The sequence below is a fragment of the Elephantulus edwardii genome, unplaced genomic scaffold (assembly GCF_000299155.1).
Source record: "Elephantulus edwardii isolate Elephantulus edwardi_28Jun2011 unplaced genomic scaffold, EleEdw1.0 scaffold00137, whole genome shotgun sequence".
Taxonomy (NCBI): domain Eukaryota; kingdom Metazoa; phylum Chordata; class Mammalia; order Macroscelidea; family Macroscelididae; genus Elephantulus; species Elephantulus edwardii.
The window spans coordinates 2,102,671-2,123,383 of NW_006399887.1; the positions used below are offsets into that span (position 1 = coordinate 2,102,671).

Consider the following 20,713-nt stretch of genomic DNA (forward strand, 5'->3'; position numbering starts at 1 on the left):
GCCAAGAGTGTTGACTGTGGAGCTGAGCAAACTGAAGCTGTGAACAATCTCAATCTCTTTGCCATCCATCCTGATGCTACCAATAGGTGAGACTGGTAGATATTATGCCAAGTGAAATATCTCAGTTACATGAAGACAAATACTGTATAACATTTCTGTTATATAATAGGACTGACAAGAGGAGTTAGGGAGACAACAGGAAAAGAGTGGATAGGTAATAAACACTGCACTGGAACAGACAAGGAGAAGGACTTTCTGAAAGAAACGTGTGATTAGGCATTTATATATATGGCAATTAACAATACAGAGCAAGAGACACATTACAAAGTGGACTGTGGGGAAGGGAGGAAAATGCACAACAATGGATGGATGGATGGATGGATGGATGGATGGATGGATGGATGGATGGAAACCCAATCTTTCTGTAAACTTTCATTTAAATCACAATTAAAACAATAAATATAGAAGGGTTCTTGTGTCTACTGTCCCAGCTCCAGTATGCTCCAGGCAAACCTGCAGAAAATGATGTTAAGCTTGGAGCGCTCAAACTGAAACCAAATACTAAAATCATGATGATGGGAACTTGTGAAGAGCACATGGAAGGTGTCTTAGGTCCAATCCCAACTATGATGATGTCGCCAATGTCTTTGATATTGACATAGTTAAAGCAGAAAATAGCAAAGAAAATCTACTGAAAATTTCTGAGAGTATAAAGCGGAAATTCTGACTCTTCCCAGGAAAAGGAAAAAACTTTTGGTTCTTGATGTTGATTATACATTATTTGACCTTAGATCTTTTGCAGAAACTGGGGTTAAACTAGCGTGACCATACCCTCATGAATTCCTAACATCTGCATAAGAGGATTATGACATTGTTATTTGATCTGCAACAAATGTCAAGTGGATAGAAGCTAGAATGAGAGAGCTGGGAGTGAGTACAAATGCAAACTGTAAGATTACTTTCATGTTGGACAGTGTTGCTATGTTAACAGTGCGTACTCCAAGAAGAGGATTAATAGATGTAAAATCTCTGTGTGTTATGTAAGGGAAGTATTAGAATTTTACAGCAAACCCCCCTCCCTACAATTATGCTTGAAAACAAAGGCAGAAATTTTCTAATGAACTCACAGAATAGACTAAATATACACCCCTTTGCACATCTAAATAAAACTGAGGAACTTTTAAATTAACTTGGTATCTCAAGGAAAAAGTAAAATTAGATGACATTTTAGGACTCAACCACAAATATTGGAAAACAAATCTCTCAAAGGAGCATGGACAGTAATTAGTAATTTTAAGTTATGTTGGCAGCTGTTGAAAATACTTGAGATCCATGAACTTCCTGCTTTTATGCTAGAAATGATTATGATAGTGCTGGGCTTGGAAGCAAAGACCTGCCTACTTACACTTTGCCTTCCATTTTGTATGTGTCATTTTATATTTTTTGAAGATCATACCAATATACTTTTAAAAAAATTTATTTTCTCCTATATGCATATACTGTTACTTTTTAAGTGATTTTTTAAAATTTTAATTGTGATTTTGATGAATGTTTACAGAAAAGTTCTATCTTCATTCACTCATTATGGCACATTTGACCCCTCTCCTTCCCTCCCTTCTCCCCTAGTTCACTTTTCTTTTTTTTTAATATTCATTTACTGTTGCCCAATTACCTACCTCCCACACCCCCCCCCAGTCCTCTTTGCAATGATGTACCTCTTATCCTGGGTTATTGTTGTACATATGATGCCAAATCATATATTCTTTCCTTCATCTGTTCCAATGCAATGGTCATTATCTATCCACTTTTGTCATCTTCTCCTCCCAACTCCCCATATCAGACTTGCTTTATAACACTGATGCCATGCAGCATTTGTCCTTTTGTGACAGATATTTCACTTAATATGATATTCCAGGGTTCCCCATGTTGTATAATGTTTTACAAGTTCATTGCTTTTCAGTGCTGTGTAGTATTCCATTGTATGAATATACCACAGGTTTTTTATCCATTAATTTGTTGATAGGCACTTGGTTTGCTTCCATCTCTTTGCTATTGTAAATAACGCAGCAATAAACATGAGTGTGCATATATCTATTTGAAAAGTGGTTCTGGTTTATTTAGGGTATATTCCCAGTTACTGTTACTCTTGATAAAATATTTTCTCTAGCATTGGTTACTAACTCCCCTCGCCACCTCCCCACTCCTGCACTACTACCACCAAAAAAGGCAAAATAATGTACACTGAACAATGTTATTTTGTGATTTTGGAAACAAGTTTTATCTTAAGTTTTTGTGCCACTAACTCTTAACACAAATGCATCTTAAAACTAGTATTTTTTTCCCTTATAGAAAAAAAAAATTGAGTAAGAGCCACTTATTTAAGTATGATTAAATGACTAAGACACTTTTTCATTTCTTTGCCATAGAGAGTTTCTTGTCTGTACTCCACTACTTAGATCGCTAAGTTTTGAGTTGCCTCAGTTCGCTCTGTGTATGCACCAGTATTTTTTTAAATAAAATTGGAATATGTCAGTTGTGATACAGATATATCATAGTATGAAAAGTAGGAAATTTAAGACTAAGAAAATGAATGTTTCTCTTTGGTATCTTAAATTGAAGCACCTCTGCCTAAAACCACTGTCATAAAAGCAATCAAAAGCACTAAATCTTAAAGTAAGACATGTCACCAATTCAATCCTTGTGCTTCAGTAAAAATTCGCCACAGGATTAGAAGGAAAAAAAATTGCATTGCTTAAGCCTGCACTATAGAGAAGGAATCTGACTACTGTTTTGTGTTGAGTGTATTGCTCCATATATTTGGAAGGAGTGTGAGGCTTTCAATTATACATGGTGTATAGTATTCTTTCAGGACAATTTCGGTAGTATAAATAATACATTACCTTTATTTAAAAAAATTTTAAGGAGAGGACTTTCATAGCAGCAAAACAAAACAAAACACCACAAAACTATACTTACACAGTTTCATGTATTTGTCACTCTTTTGGAAAAGTATTTTAGGACTATTTTTTGTCTGAAGAAGAAAGTCAAGGTTTTTCTTAGGACCAAGTAGCATATTCAGCCCAATAATTAGCATCATTGTCCCTGTTATAAGAGAAACAAAGACAAGATTATATTTTTTCCCCCAAAAGTCCTTTCAAAGGTGTATTTCAGGAGCTGAACCACCATTTAAATTAATATTTCCTGAAAATCCAGTTATTGTGTTAACTTAGTTCAGTACTTTACTCAATAAAGTACTCTTACAGTAATTTAATAATGAAGGTAATTCTAAGAAACCAGCGTTCTAGGAATCGGGCTGTAACGGAGGGGATCTCAACCTTTTCCTGATAAGAGATTACATTTCTCGAGTGTTTCCTAGTTGTTAGGTTGCTGATATCTTAAAGCAGTGGTCATGAGGGAACAGCTATTGGCTAGGCAGGAAGGACAGAGCACATGAGAATGGGGCCTTCTGAATGGACTGAGGTGCACAGTCTTCTATATGCATGCATCATTTTGAGACGCACACAGAGGATGTGGATATTCCACATACAATGATGTTTGTGGCAATCTGATCTAGAATGCAGGAATTCTGGGCACAGGAAATTTGCAGACAAAGAAGGATGTCAAAACTTTATATGCTACATCTATAAAGTTAGCCAATAACATTGTGCTAAATTAAGATGGTTTACAATGTAGGCTTCATGTAGAGTTTAAAACTCATTCAGTGCCTTTGAGTCAGAACCAATTTATAGCTGACCCTCCAGCATGTTTCCCTGAGGCTGTAAACAGCAGAAGAGAAGACTGCTCATCCCCCTCCGGTAGAGCAGTTGGTAGATTCGAACCTCCAGAGAAAGCCTCATTAGTGTTAAAAGCTCAACTCCCTGTAGACTAAGATACCAGAGCTCCCTGACATATAAAGCTTACAGACTTCTAAAATAACACATAATGAAAATAGAAACAGAAGTCTGACTGAACAATATATAAATTAAGAAATACCAATCAATGATTTAAGCTTTAAAAAAGAATCCCAAACAGCAAAGTTACAACTCAGGAAGAGGAGAGATGATTCCTTGAAAATATGTTTATAGCTAATTTTTTATAGAATACAGAATCTTAGCAATTTTTGGATAAAAAATTACTCTGAACATTTTCAGTGCTACCTGGTCTTCTCTGCCGTCTTATCAATATGATGTTAATGCTTACTCAAAACCACACAACAACAAAAATCTCATGAGCATCTAAGAACATAGTTTTACCACCCTTGTAAACAGTGAGAAAGAACTAAAAAAAAATCTCATCACTTGTAACATTTGAAGAAGCAAATTAAGGCACAGGATTGAATGTTCTTACTTCCATTCGTTTCCTCCACAAAGCTGCCCCCTAAGCAAGCTGGAGTTAGAAAGAAGCAGGGCATTGGACAGGAAGATAGAGCGGAACAGAGCCCCCACACCTGAAAGAAACCAGAAGAAACTCAGTTCACAAAGCCCAGATTATCCCAGAGGAAACACTGCAATGAATTTCTCTAATTTGAGGAGAGCCAGTAACAATCAGAGATGCATAACCTTCAAAAGAGATTTTGAAATTATTTAAAGCAATTTTAAAAGAAAGCAGCCTTTCCTGACAGTTGTCTTCCTTGTAGAATGTAAAGATGGATGTGAAATGTACAAAGCAGTTGGTTAAATGCCAGGAAACAGTGGGCAAATGCAAAGGAATACAAGTGTATTCTATACCTCTCCTTTTCAGCACTCTTTCCCCACGAAAGTTCTAGACTGGGAGTGGCAGCGTGAGTCTTGAATCTCTAGCACTTGGCAAGCAAGGTACTTAGAAGATAGTAAGTGCTCAATCATTTTTAAATAAATCAGTAATTAAGTAGAAAAATAAACGTGTGAGCGACACAAATTGGCTCCCTTATTAACATCTTTTCTTTCTTCATTTCTCAGAGTTTGTTCTGGAAGTACCTGACATACTTTACTTAAACTAAAATTATAGGCAACGCCTCATTTATGTATGTTTGGTATCCATTGATAATTTCATTACTGCCAAATGACACTATTTAAAGAGGTTAGCCTGAGCTGGATTATATGACATTTTAATCTGGATACATACATTTATAATCACTGAATTAGAAAGTTAATTTATTCCATGATTTATCATTTAAAATAAGATATATATGTGCAAATATATTTTATCAGTAAAAACATGGTAAATATAAGTTAGAGATAAAATCCCAAGGGGTTTAGCATTTTAAATAAGATACACATATGCAAATATATTTTATTGGTAAAAATATGGTAAATATGAAAGCTAAAATTCAAAGGAGCAAATAAATCCCTTAATCTTTCTCTTTAGTTATCAGTCTATTATAGCAGCATAAGCATCATGATAATAATTTATGGATTCATTTTTTTCACATTAACTCAATAAAAAACCCCACTGTGGTAGAAATAAACATTCTTGAAATTCAGTGAACTAAAAATTTGGTCACTGATTCAGACTTTTTTTCAAGTTTTTGTTTTTCTTCTAGAAAGCCCATTTCCCTAAAAAATACAAGATAAATCTATTTCTTTTCTCTCACTCTCTCATTGCAGTAACTCTCCGCTAACTCTCCAGTGGGCTCTTCAGGCTGTGAGTCACATGGGAAGAGTTTGTCCATCTTTCTCCTGTGGAGCCACTGGTGGATTCAAACTACCAGCCTTTGGGTTAACAGCACAATTTCTTACAGGTCTTGCATGAGTCCTATAAATTGTTACATTTTGGTCAAGACGGAGGTGTAATTTTGAGTTGTTACTTTAATCTAGGCTTTTCGAAAGTACTCACCCAAAAGGAAATCAGATCTTTCTCTAGCATAGACGCCTCCTGGGACAAACTTAAAAGCTGTGCACCAAGAGCAGAAAAATATTTCAAGAAGATAAAATGTCATGGCGACAGTCATGGCTTTCCCAGGGCGTGTCTCTGAGGAAATCAGGTGTCCCAGTACTTGAGGCCACAGGGAGGCTGTGAAGATGGCAAGCATGCACCCAGAAATGGCCGCTGACCACGTGGGCAGGTAAAGGAGCCCTGCGGCGGAAGCCGCTCCTGTTTGTGAGGGAGAGAGAGAAGGATCAGATAGAGAAGCACCAAGAGTCTTACTGTTTCAGATACACACACACACACACACACACACACACACACACACGCGCGCGCGCTATTGTTATGCCATCAAGCTGTCTCTGCCTCTTAGCAACTTTATTTTCAACACATCTAAACCTTGCCCTATCCTGCCCCATCCCCACAATCTCTGCCATGTTAACCACACTGTATGTTACAATCTTGGGATGTGTCCATTGTTACAAGCACCCTGTTAATCCAGCTCACTGAAGGTCTTCTCCTTGTCCAGCCCTCCACCTTCCCAAGCATGATCTCCTTTTCCAGAGATAGGTTCTTCTTGACAATATGCCCAATGTACGTGAGACAGTCTCATCATCCTTGTCTGTAAGGAACTCTCTGGCTGCATTTCTTCCAACATATATTTTTTGTTCTTTTGGCTGTGTGTGGCATTATCCACTACTCTCTGCCAATATAATTCAAAGGCATCAATTCTTCTTTGGTCTTCCTTATTCACTGCCCACATCTCCACGAAGCAATGGTACATAGCAATAGCTTGGATCAGTCACACCTCAGTTGTTAAACTTACATTCTTGCTCATTAGCACTTTAAAGAGGTGCCTGACAGCAGATTAACCAGTGCAATACACCTTTGGATTTCTTATCCGCTGCTTTCACAGGTTTGGGCTGAGAATCCAAGTAAAATGAAATCATTGACAACTTCAAACTTTTTCTTTAATATTGTCTTCACAATTACTTTCTATGCATTAGAAGGGTGGGCAGTGACTAAGGATAACAGAAGAACAATTGGTGCCTTTGAGTTGTGATGGGGAAGAGTCTTGAACATACCACAGACAAACAAGAAAACAAATAGGTCTCTCTTGGAGAGGGTGAAAGTCTCTCTGGAGGCTAAGATTTTGAAGCTTTATCTCACATACATTGGGCACATATGCCAGGAGGAACCAATCCTTGAAGAAGGACACCATGCTCAGAAGGGACAATGCAGGAGAGGAAACCATGGATGAGATGGATTGATACAATAACTAGGGCAATGGGGCTGGTGCGTCGGAGTCAGTGAGACAGGCTCAGGATAGGGCAGGCTTCAGAGCGGCTGTACACAGGGTCACTATGAGTCAAAGGCAATTCAACAGCACATAACAACAATATCATGCATCTTACAGGTTATAAATTAAAACAACAAAATTTAAAAGGCACAAAACAGTCGTCATCACCAACTATTCCCTGAATGAAGACAACAAATCTATTCTTCTTCTGCATCCTTCTAGAGTCTGTCATGCAAAGAAGCCCACAGGTATATTTTGTTTTATTGCACGTTGAAGCCAGTTTCGTTTTTAGAAATGAAAGGTTTGTCACAATCTTACATTCAGTAAGCCATTTTTCCAACACCATGTTTTAGTGTAACTTTTTTGTAATTCTTGAAAAATCTCAAATGATTTCACAGTGCTGTTGCATACATTTAAGGGAGTTCTGGTGCCCTAGCTGATAAGGAGTTGTATTGTCAATTTAAAGGCAAGTGGTTCAAAACCACTAGCTGCTCTGTATGAGAAAAACAGATCTTTACCTAGGCATGCACTTTAAAGCCTCTTAAAATTCACTGGAGAGCCAGATAGGAGCCAATTCCAATTCAGCAGTAATGAGAGTTCAGAGTTACACATTTAACAGATTATAGTACATATAAATTCCATATGCACATAAAAATGTGTATGAGCAACTTTAGTGCAATATTTGCTTTGTTTAGGTTGTCTAGAAACAAATCTGTAACACATCCAAGATATGTTAGTACATAGGTAGGCAGTGCTTGTGTGTCAGTGGTACCCTACCATGGACAACACATATCCCTTTGTATTTTTCACTTAAAATATTTTTAAAAATTATTTTTAGTTTTTATTTTTAATTGTGAGTATTAGGTTGTATTTTTAGTTTATACTCTTTGTCACACAAAATTTGTATACATTGTGTTTCAGTCATGTACATTGTGTTTCATACATGTTCATTTGCGGTGTTTCATATGATCATTCCCATGTACTATTTTAGAAAGTTAATCACCTTTGATCTATGCCCACTATCACCCCAACTTGAAGACAACAAGCAAGATGAGCAATAACTGAACATCTCAACAATATTAACCACAATGTTATTTTTCAGGAGATTAATTTTTCCATTTCATAAGATTCCATGTGCACTGTACAGCCCCATTCATTACAGTTAAGATCTTTATTCTGCAACAATCATGTGGTGGCTGGGGACCTCTTATTTAAAGCAGTTGGGACCAAGAAGGTGGGCATTTTTGATCAACAGTCATTGGTGGGAGAGAGCCACCAGGTGTGAAGCCTTGGCAGCAAGGATTCAGCAGAGACTTCCATGTGACCTTGAGTCTCAACTGTACTGTTTCAAAACCCTCCCAGGAGCACATCCTGCCACATTCATGCAGGCTTAACTGCATCTTGTAACATGATATTCTTACACTTGATTTGCTACTAGAGGTACAACAATAAATTGCCAGATTGTTGTTTTTGGTGACTTCATTATCCTAATTAGTACAGCAATATTCAGAGCTCCTTAATATCTTGATTTTTTCCATCTGCTTTGACTTCTCGGCACTCTAGTAGTCTTTTTTTTCTCCTCTATCTTTGTAATGAACTTATGCACTCTTCTCAACATACAGATTGAATATAAATGGAGAAAGGATACCCTGACACACACCTTTCCTGATATTATACTATGCAGTATTCCCTTGCTTTGTTTGGACAACAGCTTGTTGGGCTAGGTGTAAGTCTAAAAAGCAAATGAAAATACTATGCCTTGGAGCAGGTGGACCTTAGTTTTTAAACTGACGTCCTTGCTCTTAAGCACTTTGGAGAGGTCCTTGACAGCAGATTTTCCCAATCCAGCATGTCTTTTGATGTCTTGACTGCTACTACCATGTTCGCTAAGAACAAGTAAAATGAAGTCATGGATGAAAGTGAAATTGTTGTTAAAAATTTCAATCTTTTCTCTACCACAGTGTTGCCCATTGGTCCAGTGATAAGTCATACAGATTAGAAACTATGTATGCTCATTACAAACTAGTAAAGTACCTAACACAGTAAAGATTTAATGTCAAAAACTGGATATAATAATGTCTGTGTGTTAAGGGAAACAGGGAGGACTGATAATCCGTTCACAGAAAGATATGAACATTTCTCTCATATGCTCTCACATGCTAATGGGAGAAGGAAAGAAGAGTATATCTACGTGGTACAATTAATGAATGTGGTACAGTTAATGTACTAATGCAAAGGCTGGAGACTCAAGTCCACTCTGAGGCACATTAGGATCTAGTTCTGAAAAAAAATAGCCACTGAAAATCCTACACATCAAAGTTCTACTGAGGCACACAGGGTCCACCATGAATGAGAGTCCACTCAGTGGCAACTGACTTAAAGAGTAATGTTGCCATTATGTGCTGCCAAGTCAGAACACACACACTGCTGCGCCTCCAGCTTATAAATCACAAGGAAGGAGACTGCCCATCCTGGAGGGCATAGAATCTACCAAGACAGTGGCATGTCACCCTTTTGTCTCTTCAAACCTTTAGTAAACTCTGTTTTGCAGGATAACGGGGGTGACTGGGACTGTCATGGAGGAGAAGGGGAGTGAGGTAAGAGAAAGCAGGAACTCAGTGTGGACTAGTGACTGTGGTTATGCCTAAGTTGCTACAGCTGACTGTAACCCACTTGGTAAGAGGACATAAATGTAGACTCCTTGCCTACCTATCTCCAATCTAACTGCATGTGTTTGCAAGTGCACTGATTAGACAAACAAAATAACTACCATGTCTGAAGATAAATTTCACATACCTGTAGCCCACCAGATTAAACCAGAAGCAGGAAACCAAGAACAAACTGAGAGCATCAGGCCACTCGCCAAGCCCACCAGAATTGCACCTCTGTCAAAGTAAAGAAAACAAGCCACATGATAAAACATTTGGATGATTAACATTTCAATGTTCCAAATATTTACTTATTTTGTTTTAACATAAATATAACTCCTACATCTAAGAGTCAATGTGCATGTGAAATACTCAACAAGATAATTCAGAGCTTACTGGGAGTTGACACTCAGGATATTAAAGTAATAAAAAGGCTGATTTGAAAAAACACTATCTGAATTCTTTCCTGGTGGCATGATTCACAGAGGGAATTGCACAGCTAACCAAAAGGCTTCATCTCCAGCAGTTCAAGTCTACCAGTTGTTCTGAGAGAGAAAGATGGGCCATCTCCTTCTATTAAGATACATACTGTTGGAAACCAGATAGAGGTCACTATGAATTGGAATTAACACAATGGCAGTGAATGTTTGGCCTAATGAAATTAGAGTTCACATTGACCATAATATTTTAAATGACTGCAAAGGCCCCCAAAAAAGAACCTTTCTGTTTAGTTTCCCCTCTCTTTTCTCTGTTCCAATACTGCTTTTATCTGTAAACTTTGTGTTCCTGACACTGGTATTAGTTTGATAAATAACTGGTAGTTATGTGTGACCTTTTTTTAAAAAAAGTATTTCTTCATTTCTAATTTTAAAAAAGCATGTTCACAAAACACTTCAAAAATGCCACACAGCAACGGTCTGCCACTCTTTGTCAAACAGATTATATTAGGAAACAAAACTTAATTGGTAAAAGTTTTTAATATTTGATGTTTTTGTTGTTGTCTGCCATCAAGTCAAGCATAACTCATAGTGACCCTATGAATAGAAAGCCTAAAGCCTTTCTATAACTATCATCATTTATCAAAGTTCACGGAGTTTCCAGTGGCATGTTGTTTAGGAAGTGGATGCCACTCGTTTCCAAAACTGAATCAGTCTGGGAGCTCCACCAAACACTGACCACGATGGGTAGCTATTATGGCATTTGACACACCAGGGGCACAGCGTGCAGCATCACAGTAACCCCAGGGTACATACCTCTGTACAGCAAATTCACAGACCAGTACTTGGAAATTACTGTTAATAATTACTAGTCTGTTAATCTTTGTTTCAGAGCAGTAAATATTTCAGAAATGCTATAAATACCTATCCCAATCATTTTTCTCTGAAATGTACTAAGAACTATACAACAAAAACAAAACTAAATATTTTTCCCAAAACCTCTAGTATTTGGCATTTTAAAATGTTAAGATGTTTAGTTTTTTTTCTACCATCAGATAGTAAGTTTGGGTCTTTAGTGGTTAAAAGGAGGAATTATGATATAGCATTTTTGTTGTTGTGTATCATAGAGTCAGAAATGACCCACAGCTGACCTTTCAGCAGGTATTTAGAGACATTTATAAGTTTGTAATTGTTCTGGTGGCCTAGTTGTGAAGAAGCTGCATTGCACTCTTAAAGGTATGCAGTGTGAGGCCACCAGCTGCTCTGTGGAAGAAGGATGGGAAGTCTCCTCCTGTGGTAATAACTGCCTCTGAAAACCCACTAGATAGTCAGCTTGCGTCAGTTCCGACTCAATGATACAACCACAACAACAACTACGCACCAATAGACCTTGCTTTCTCTTACATGTGTGGTCTGTCAGTGTAAAAAATGCCAAAAAGGTGTAATAAGTTGGTTAATTTGGTTCCAAATTTGCTTGATTTAACATTTTAAATTTGCTTGCCATCTTTCTCTCAAAATCAATTAATAAGTATATAATTTGGCTGAAGTGTAAAGTGAACCTTGTATCGTTGTTGTTGTTGTTGTTATGTGCCATCAAGTCACCTGTGACTCATAGCAACCTTATATATAGCAGTTCTGAAGCCTGCCCTGTCCTGAGCCAGTATCACTAACTCCAACACACCTACGCCCATTACTCCAGTCACTGAATCAATCTATCTCATTGAGTGTCTTCCTCTCCTATGCTGTCCTTCCACCCTCCCAAGCATGATGTCCCTCTCCAAGGACTGGTGCTGCCTTGCAATATGCCCAAAGTGTGTCAGATGGAGCTTCAGAATCCTTGCATCCAAGGAGCAGCATCCAAGGAGCAGCATCCAAGGAGCAGCCTAGTTTCACCCTCTCCAGGATGAACCTGTTTGTTTTCCTAGCAGTCCATGGTATGTTCAATTCTCTTCTCCAGCACCACAGCACAATTCACTAAAGGTATCAATTCTCCTTCCATCATCCCTGGTCATTGTCCAGCTTTCTGATGCATAGCAATTAATTGTGAAGACTATGGACTGTATCAGGTGCACCTTAGTCTCCAGACTGACATAGTTGCTCTTCTGTACTCTGGAGATGTTTCTGACAGCAGACTTTCCCAATGAAAGCCAGCTAGCCAGCTCCTCACCTCAGCCTTCTTTCATTAACTTCATTAAAATATCACACAGTTTTGCTACCCATCTAAATAATTTACATTTCCATTATTAATGCAAAGCAGCTACACCATGAGTTAGCCTAACCATTTTAGCTAAATGTAGGAAAGCCTTCAGTATGGATTGTGCCTCAATATCAAGAAAATAAAGATTCTTACGACTACACCAATAGGAAGTGTCATGGATGGATGGAGAGGAGATTAAAACTATCAACAGCTCATCTTGCTTGGATCCACAATTAGCACCCTTGGTACCAGTGGTCAGAAAATAAGGAGATGTACTGCAATGGGAAAAATCTGTAGTTAAGGACTTTTCCAAATTATTGAGGTGTAGTGATGTCAGTTTGACAACTAAGGGGCATCTGATTCAGACCATGGTCTTTCTGGCTATGCATCTTTCTAGCTATGCATCTGAAAGCTGGACAATGAATAAGGATGACAGAAAAAGAATTTATGCCTTTGAGCTGTGGTGTTGGAGAAGAGCACTAAATAGCCCATGGAGGCCAAGAGAACAAACAGATATGTCTTGGAGAGGGTGCAGCCGAAGTGCCCTTCAGAGGCAAGAATGATGAGGCTTCGTCTCACATACTTTGGACATATTGCTAAGAGGTGCTATTCTTTGGAGAGGGACATGATGATGGGAAGGGTGGAGGGTCAGCGAAGGAGAAGCTCACCTTCAACCAGGTGGATTGACACTGACTGCTGCAATGGGCTCTTGTGTATCAGGAAGTGTGAGGATGGTGCAGGGCAAGACTAGGTTAAAATCTTTTGTTCATAGGGTCCCTATGAGTTGTACTCTACTTGATGGCACTTAACAACAACAGGAAAGATAAAAATGTAAAATTTTTTATTCGGTGGATCCTTAAGAAGTTCTTAAATCTTTTACCTTTTTCAGAGACTTTGATTTGTTTTCTTGGATTTAAAGATGGAAAAAACAGCAATCAGCTCTTTCTCATGAGATACCAATAAAAAGTATACTACTTATGTCTATTTTCATCAGACACAGTAAAATCAAATTTCTATTTATAGTACCCACTAAAAAAAAGTAAATTTTCTTTAGAATCATGGTCACAGTACAGAAAAAGAATTGAGATGGGGTAATTTTAGGACAATAAAATATTTGTAGAAAGTCATAGCACAAAACATGGAGGTAAAAAGAAAATATGTTGTAACAAAACTCTCACCAATAAACACATCTGTCCTGTTCTCCCATATTGGGAAATAAGTAGCTAAGCTATAAAAATTCTGATGAAAACATTCTATGTCAGGAAATATGTAAAATCAGATGTATTTCAGGTAATAACCTTTAGCTGTTAAAGAATTATTCTGTTCATAAGATAAAAGGTGGTTATTATTGTTGTTGTGTGCCATTGTGTTGTTTGTGACTCATAGGAACCCTATGTACTACAACGCTGAACCCTGCTCTCTCTCGACACAACTTCATTGTCTCTGACACATTTAATCCCGTTGCCCCAGGCACTGAGCCAATTCATCTCGAGGGTCTTCCTCCCCTGCACTGTCCCTCCACCCTTTCAAGCATGATGTCCCTCTCCAAGGACTGGTCCCTCCTTGCAGCATGCCCAAAGTATGTCAAATGAAGCTTCAGAATCTTTGACTCCAAAGAGCAAACTGGCTTCACCCTCTCTAGGACAAACCTGTTTGTTCTCCTAGCAGTCCGTGGCATATGGATACCCTTCTTCAGCACCATAACTCAAAAGGCATCAATTATTCGTCTGTCATCCTTAGTCATTGTTCAGCTTTCTGATGAATAACAACTGATTGTGAAGATCATGGTAGTGACATTTTATTTTTTCAGTACTGAGCTAAAAATTCCACACATCTGGCCCTTGAGTTAAAAGGAAAAAGAAGAACCACAGAAGCACCACTGTGCACTCCTCGTGTTTCCTTTTTTGGTATTTCAAGTCACCCATAATTTTCTTGCCCCTGGCAGCTGACAGTCACCACTGTGCTAGCATTAACAGCTGTGGGCATTGCTGTTATTCGTTATACAGCACTGATGGACCTCCATCATCTTTTAGAAATGAAGTTGCCTTCCCTCGTTCTTCTAAACATGTTCTTCATTCATTTTCTCCAAAGGTTTGATCTCAGCTAAGAAATCAGCTTCATTATCTGCTGAGATGTTTAAGCCTGAAACAGCATTGAAGAGTTTTCGTTCGTGAAGGGCTTCCTTTACTCCCGCCTTCTGGAAAAACTGTGAGGCATTCTTGCTGTCACTAAACAAAAACTCCGGGCCGTGAGGATGGGTTGGCTCCATAGACCAAATGACATCAATCAACTCAACATGAAGAGTTTGATCTTTCATTTCTTCAACACTGAGCTTTACTTATTTTAATTTAGGATGAGGAACTTGATCATGGCCAACCAAAGACATAACTAAAATGTGTTTCTTGAGCATTACAACTGCTGGACAAGGAATTCCAGCTCCTGGCATTCTTGTGAGATGATGCATCTCTTTCTCTGCCCACTTGTGGATCTTACGTGGATTTAGTTTACTGGAGCGGTCTTTAAACCTGAAATCATATTTAATATATTTTTCACAGTTCTTAAACACATTAAAGCTTGTTTTAAACACGTTTATGGCACATTCTGTAGGTACAACTTTACCATCTTTCTTTTCACCCTCCATGCTCCCTCCATATGCATGGAAGACAACAGATTCTTTCCCTGCACTAATACAGCCAGTTACTGTCTTCAGCAATTCAGAATTGACCAATTTATACTTAAAATAAGCATGTTTTAGGATCAACTGCTATTTCTGCAGTAGAATGCTCCTTATTCTCATGGAGCCTGGCACTTGAATGCTCTTCTGAGTAGACATGTTATTTCAAAGCATTGAAAATAGAGTTTGATAGTTTCAAATCCATTCCAATTCCATCTCCTACCTAAAACTCAGGTGCAAAAAGTGCCATTCTTGCTGTGTTTGGTAGTGATGTCTTTTTCTAATAAAATCCTTTCGGGGAGTAGGAATTGGTTTTGCTGGTCTGTGGGGGTCATCCTGAGCATCTTGCCAGTCAATCTCATCTCCAGGACTATCCCTGCCATCATAAGGATGCACTTTTAAGTAATTTCCAAAGGACATTGAAATTTGCTATCTCCACTTTTTTTCCCTTCTTACTAAGCTGTGTATCATATTCTCTGTCAAATTCCTTCTGTGGCATCTGAGTCAGTCTCAGGTCTCTGGAAGGACCAGTGTTTTCTCCAGTGATAAATGGTCCTTCAGTAACACCACAAACTTAAGAAAAGCTGCAGCTTCTACTTGTAATTCTTCAGCCAATTGTTCACTCATTAAATCAGCCAAGGAACAGGATTATGAACACTTGCTCAGTTCCAAGGCTTCTGCCAGCTGGGGTCCAGGAGATGCCACTCCAACTAGGTCCATGCAGGGGGAGGAGCCAGAGACAAGGACAAGGCAGAGAACGAGAAGCTCCACTGAGGAGGAGACAGGCAGAGGGACACGGGAGACAAGGTTCTGGTACCAGAGAGGAGGTGACAGGTGTGAGTGTGGTTTTTTTTAAAAAAAAAAAACATTCTCCAAATTATTTTTGTTACTCTGGAGAGAATTTGTAGGAAAAAGATAAAGAATTTAATTCAAATTTTAAGTAAAATTACCAGTAACAATAGCTACAGCATTCCATTTAATTCAGTAACTGTAAGAAAATACAATAAGTAACAAGGCATTTAACATACTGAAGAGAAGTTGTCTGCCTGCGGTCGTAGGGAGCTAGCGAGTCAGGCTGAGAATGTAAAAATTGCCTTCAGAATCTCGTGTGAGGCACTTAGCTTGTTCCTGCTTCTTGAGTTTAAGGACTATCCTGGATCTATGTAAAATAAGACATGAAAAAGGACTGCAGAGGACACTTCAGGTCTTCATTCATACCCAATTAAAAAAATATTTAGGAGGGACCAATCTTTGGAGAGGGACATCATGCTTGGAAGGGTGGAGGGTCAGCATCAGAGAGGAAGACCCTCAATGAGATGAAGTGACTCAGTGACTGGGGTAACGGGAGTGGGTATGTCAGAGACAATGAAGTTGACTCAAGATAGAGCTTGGTTCAGAGCTGTTGTACATAGATAGGGCTGCTATGAGTCGTAAGTGATTTGAGAGCTCATAACAACAACTATATGTCTCATTTTTCTCCCGAGGAGTGACTGGTTGTTGTCGTTGAGTATGGTCAACTCTGTTGGAAATCATCCCCTTAACACAACCACTAAACCTGTCCTTGTTCCTATTGCCTCCAGCATCAAACTTACCCAAATGGGTTAGGATCTGGTCCTGGATGTGGATGCCCACTCACTGCCCATCTGGAAACAAGAGAGACCTCTCCAAATATCCACTGGGTGAGAAACACAAGGCTACCAAAGGCAGCTCCTGTTAACAGCCAGCTAGGTCTGGCGGCCGCCTCTTTGGCTGTCCCACCATTCTTCTTACCCTCAGGTTGACTGTAGTCACCATCTGGAATTGAAAAATGGAAATGTCTCAGTTACATAGAAACCTATCCTCTGTGTATTAGGACTGCAAAGCCCTTTCCTTCCTCTCCCAGAATGGCGACTGCAACGATCCAATTATAGGAAGCACAGCTTTCCTATTTCTCTCTTTCAAGGATGTGAAGCTGCTCTACCTCTTTTCTCAGAAATAGTTATCTGAGACCTCAGCCCACTTCCCTATCTTGTAAAAAACATCTGTGAGCATCCCCTTCCCCAAGTTCCTTGTAAGAAGATATAAAATCTCTCTCTAACTTTTAGTGGGGACTGGTTTTTTGCTCAAGAGCCAGCCTGGGAAGTTTCTCCTTAATAAACTGTCTTTCTTGGCCTGAATTGGGTTCTGTACTTGCTCGGTGACCTTACACTGTGTTTACTTTGACAAATAATTACTGAGTGAGGAGTAGCACTTGGCTTCACAGAGTTTACTTCAGGAGAGGAGATCAGATATGCAAGTAATATTTGAAGGAAATATACTGAGAACCAGTCAGTGGGAGTAATTCTTTCAAGACAATGGATCAGGACTAGTTATTTGGGAATTTGACAGACAGAAACACTAAGTTCATACAAAGCTGGCAATATGAGAAGTAAATGGTATGTTCAGAAAGACCAGCCCTGGACATGCTCCCCAAGTTGTGCCAAGAAATCTGGAGAACAACCACTTGGCAAACTGACAGGAAAAGATCTATACTTGTTCCCATCCCAAAGAAGAGTGACCCAACAGAGTGTGGAAACTATAGAACAATATCATTGATTTCACATGCAAGCAAGATTCTACTGAAGATTATCCAAAAACAACTGGAACAGCACATCAGCAGAGAACTGCCAGAAGTCCAGGCTCAGTTTAGAAGGGGTTGTGATACTAGGGATATTGTCGCTAATGTTAGATGGATCTTACCTGAAAACAGGGAATACCAGAGGAATGTATATCTGTGCTTCATTGACTATGCAAAAGTGTTTGACTGTGTGGATCATAACAAACTGTGGCTGACTCTGAGAAGAATGGGAATCCCAGAACACTTGATCATGCTAATGTGAAAACTATACTTCGACCAAGAGGCAGTTGTCAGAACAGCGCAAGGAAACACCGCATGGTTCAAAATTGGGAAGGGCGTATGCCAGGGATATGTCCTGTCTCTATACCTTTTCAACCTGTATGCAGAACAGATTATCCAGGAGGATGGGCTCTATGAGGAAAAATGTGGGGTCAGGATTGGTGGAAGATCTATCAACAATCTGCGTTATGCACAGGATACAACCCTGCTTGCTGAAACTGAAGAGGGCCTCATGCACTTGCTGCAGAGGGTCAAGGACTGCAGCCTTCAGTATGAATTGAGGCTCAATGTCAAGAAGACAAAGATTCTCACCACTTGACGAAATGGCAGCATCAGGATGTATGGTGAAGAGATTGAGATTGTTCACAGCTTTAGTTTGCTTGGCTCTACAGACAACACTCTTGGCACCAGTAGCCAGGAAATTAAAAGATGTATTGCCATGGGAAAGTCTGCTGTTAGGGACCTCTCCAAAGTACTGAAGAGCAATGGTATTTCTCTGGAGACTAAGATGTGTCTGATACAGGCCATGGCCTTTGCAATCACTTGTTATGCATCAGACAGTTGGACAATGACTATGGAGGATAGAAGGAGAATTGATGCCTTTGAGCTGTGGTGCTGGAGACGAGTATTGAGGACTGCTAGGAAAACAAACAGATTCATCCTGGAAAGGGTTAAACTGGGCAGCTCCTTGGAGGCAAGGATTCTGAGGCTTTGTCTAACATACTTTAGACATGTTGTAAGGAGAGACAGGTCCTTGGAGAGGGACATCATGCTTGGTAGGGTGGAGGGACAGCACAGGAGGGGAAGGCCCTCTATGAGGTGGATTGATTCAGTGACTGGGGGGTAATTGGGATGGGTTTATCAGAGACAGTGTTATTGGTACCAGACAGAGCAGAGTTTAGGGTTGTTTAGGGTCACAATGAGTTGCAAGCGACTCGATGGCACATAACACAACAACAACATATTCAGAAAACAAATATCATTCAACTTTAGTGAAATATTTCCTGTACACCAGGCTGTCCTTCCCCAAAATAATAGGTTTTTTGTCAGTGTCCAGAATAATAATAGAGAATTTAAAAAATAGGTACTCTGTGCCATATAAAGAAGATTGGATGGAGACTTATTGTTGTTGTGTTGTTGTTAATTGCCTTCAAGTTGAGCACGACTCATAGTGACCCTATGAACAAAAGGCCTGAAGCCCCTCTACAACTATTGACATTTATCAAAGATCATATGAAAGTCATAGAGTTTCCGGAGGTATGACTCATTAACCACCTGCAATATGCAAATGACACAAGTGTGCTTGCTGAAAATGAAGCAGACTTGAAGCATTTGAAGCAATTTTTAACTGAGTATTGAAGAAGTTCAATTATTATAACCTTCAGCATAGATTACACCTCAACATCAAGAAAACAAAAGTCTTCACAACTGGACTGGACAAATAAGTAACATCATAATAAAGGGAGAGAAAAAAAAGATTGAGATTGGCAAGGATTTCCTTTCACTTGGCTCTACAATCAGCATTTCTGGAAGCAGCAAAGAAATCAAACAAGAAAGCACTGGTAGCTTAATGGTAAGAAGCTGCACTTCTATCCCAGGGACACACAGTTCGAATCCACCAGCTGCTCCACAGAAGAGGTTTAGGCAGTCTCCTCCCATGTGACTGACTGCCCATGTGATTGATGTGGGGACCCAATGGAGTGTCAGCATTAGATCAGTTCTAGCTTGATGACACACAACAACTACAACAATGATATAAAATATACATAAACAGTTGAATGAAAAACAAATTCACTCTGTAAAAGGTCAAATCACAACAAAAGTTTTAAAAACAACAACAAAAAACAAAACAAGGCTGCATGGCAGGAAGCAGCATTGCAGCCATCGAACTTTGGGGGAAACATTGCTTTTTTGCTACACATCGTGAGATCCCTTAAGCTCAAGCAAAAAGGAGCAGGGCAGCTAGAGCAGCTCCAGTCAAGTGGAAAACCAGATCAAACAGGCTTCCTGGTTTCCTATTCAGATATTTTAGGGGGTTGGCCTCAGTTCAAGAAGATAGCACAAATATACAGGTCCTTTACAAAACATTGTCATACTTTGGATCACTATAGAGTTATAATGACCTAACATCTACTAAGACTTGCAAAATGTCAAGAAAGCAGCAGTCAGCATCAGTTATCATGAAAAAACAAAATAACCCTTCTCCTAACAAAGCAGACACAATGAATATTCCTGATAGAATCAAAAGAAATACATTGATGTGGAGTTATTTGAAGAGCTACAGAAGAAGATGCAAATTATGGAAGAAACTATTAAGAAAGCAAATACCCCAAAGGCAACAGGCCAGAAGAAAGACATTAATGAGGAGCAACTTGAACAGCTATGAAAGAAAATGCAAAAGACGGAAGATATAATTGGTAGTATAAATAAAGAGGTATAATAACTTAAAAAATCATCACAAGAAAGTGTTGCAGACCAAGGGTCCCAAAGAATGGAATAATTTTAAAATTATTAATAATGAGACAAACAGCCAGGAAAGTGATGGATCAGAGAGCATAAAACAGGGGGCCAGCAGTTCTCGACTGAAGACCCCAAGCCAAGCTTCTCTGTGTCTTTATTGAAAATTAACAGGAAGTAAATCACAAAGAGAATTCAATGCAAATGAAGCCAAGCTCTTTCTATTGAAAACCTTCTGCTTGACTCAGGAAGGAGGGGTTCACAAATGCAAGAATTTGGTT

At 39.0% G+C, this 20,713-nt stretch overlaps 1 protein-coding gene and 1 pseudogene across 1 annotated transcript in view; both read right to left on the reverse strand.

Moving 5' to 3' along the window:
* Positions 1-20,713, reverse strand: part of CWH43 (cell wall biogenesis 43 C-terminal homolog (S. cerevisiae)) — a 116,793-nt gene that overhangs the window by 66,654 nt on the left and 29,426 nt on the right. Inside the window, exons 5-8 of the mRNA XM_006894177.1 lie at positions 16,693-16,894; positions 9,941-10,029; positions 5,815-6,072; positions 2,977-3,102 (exon numbers count right to left, since the gene is read on the reverse strand). Of these exons, the coding sequence (XP_006894239.1) occupies positions 2,977-3,102; positions 5,815-6,072; positions 9,941-10,029; positions 16,693-16,894 (675 nt within the window). The remainder of the gene's footprint in view (positions 1-2,976; positions 3,103-5,814; positions 6,073-9,940; positions 10,030-16,692; positions 16,895-20,713) is intronic.
* Positions 14,418-14,743, reverse strand: LOC102854584 (annotated as a pseudogene).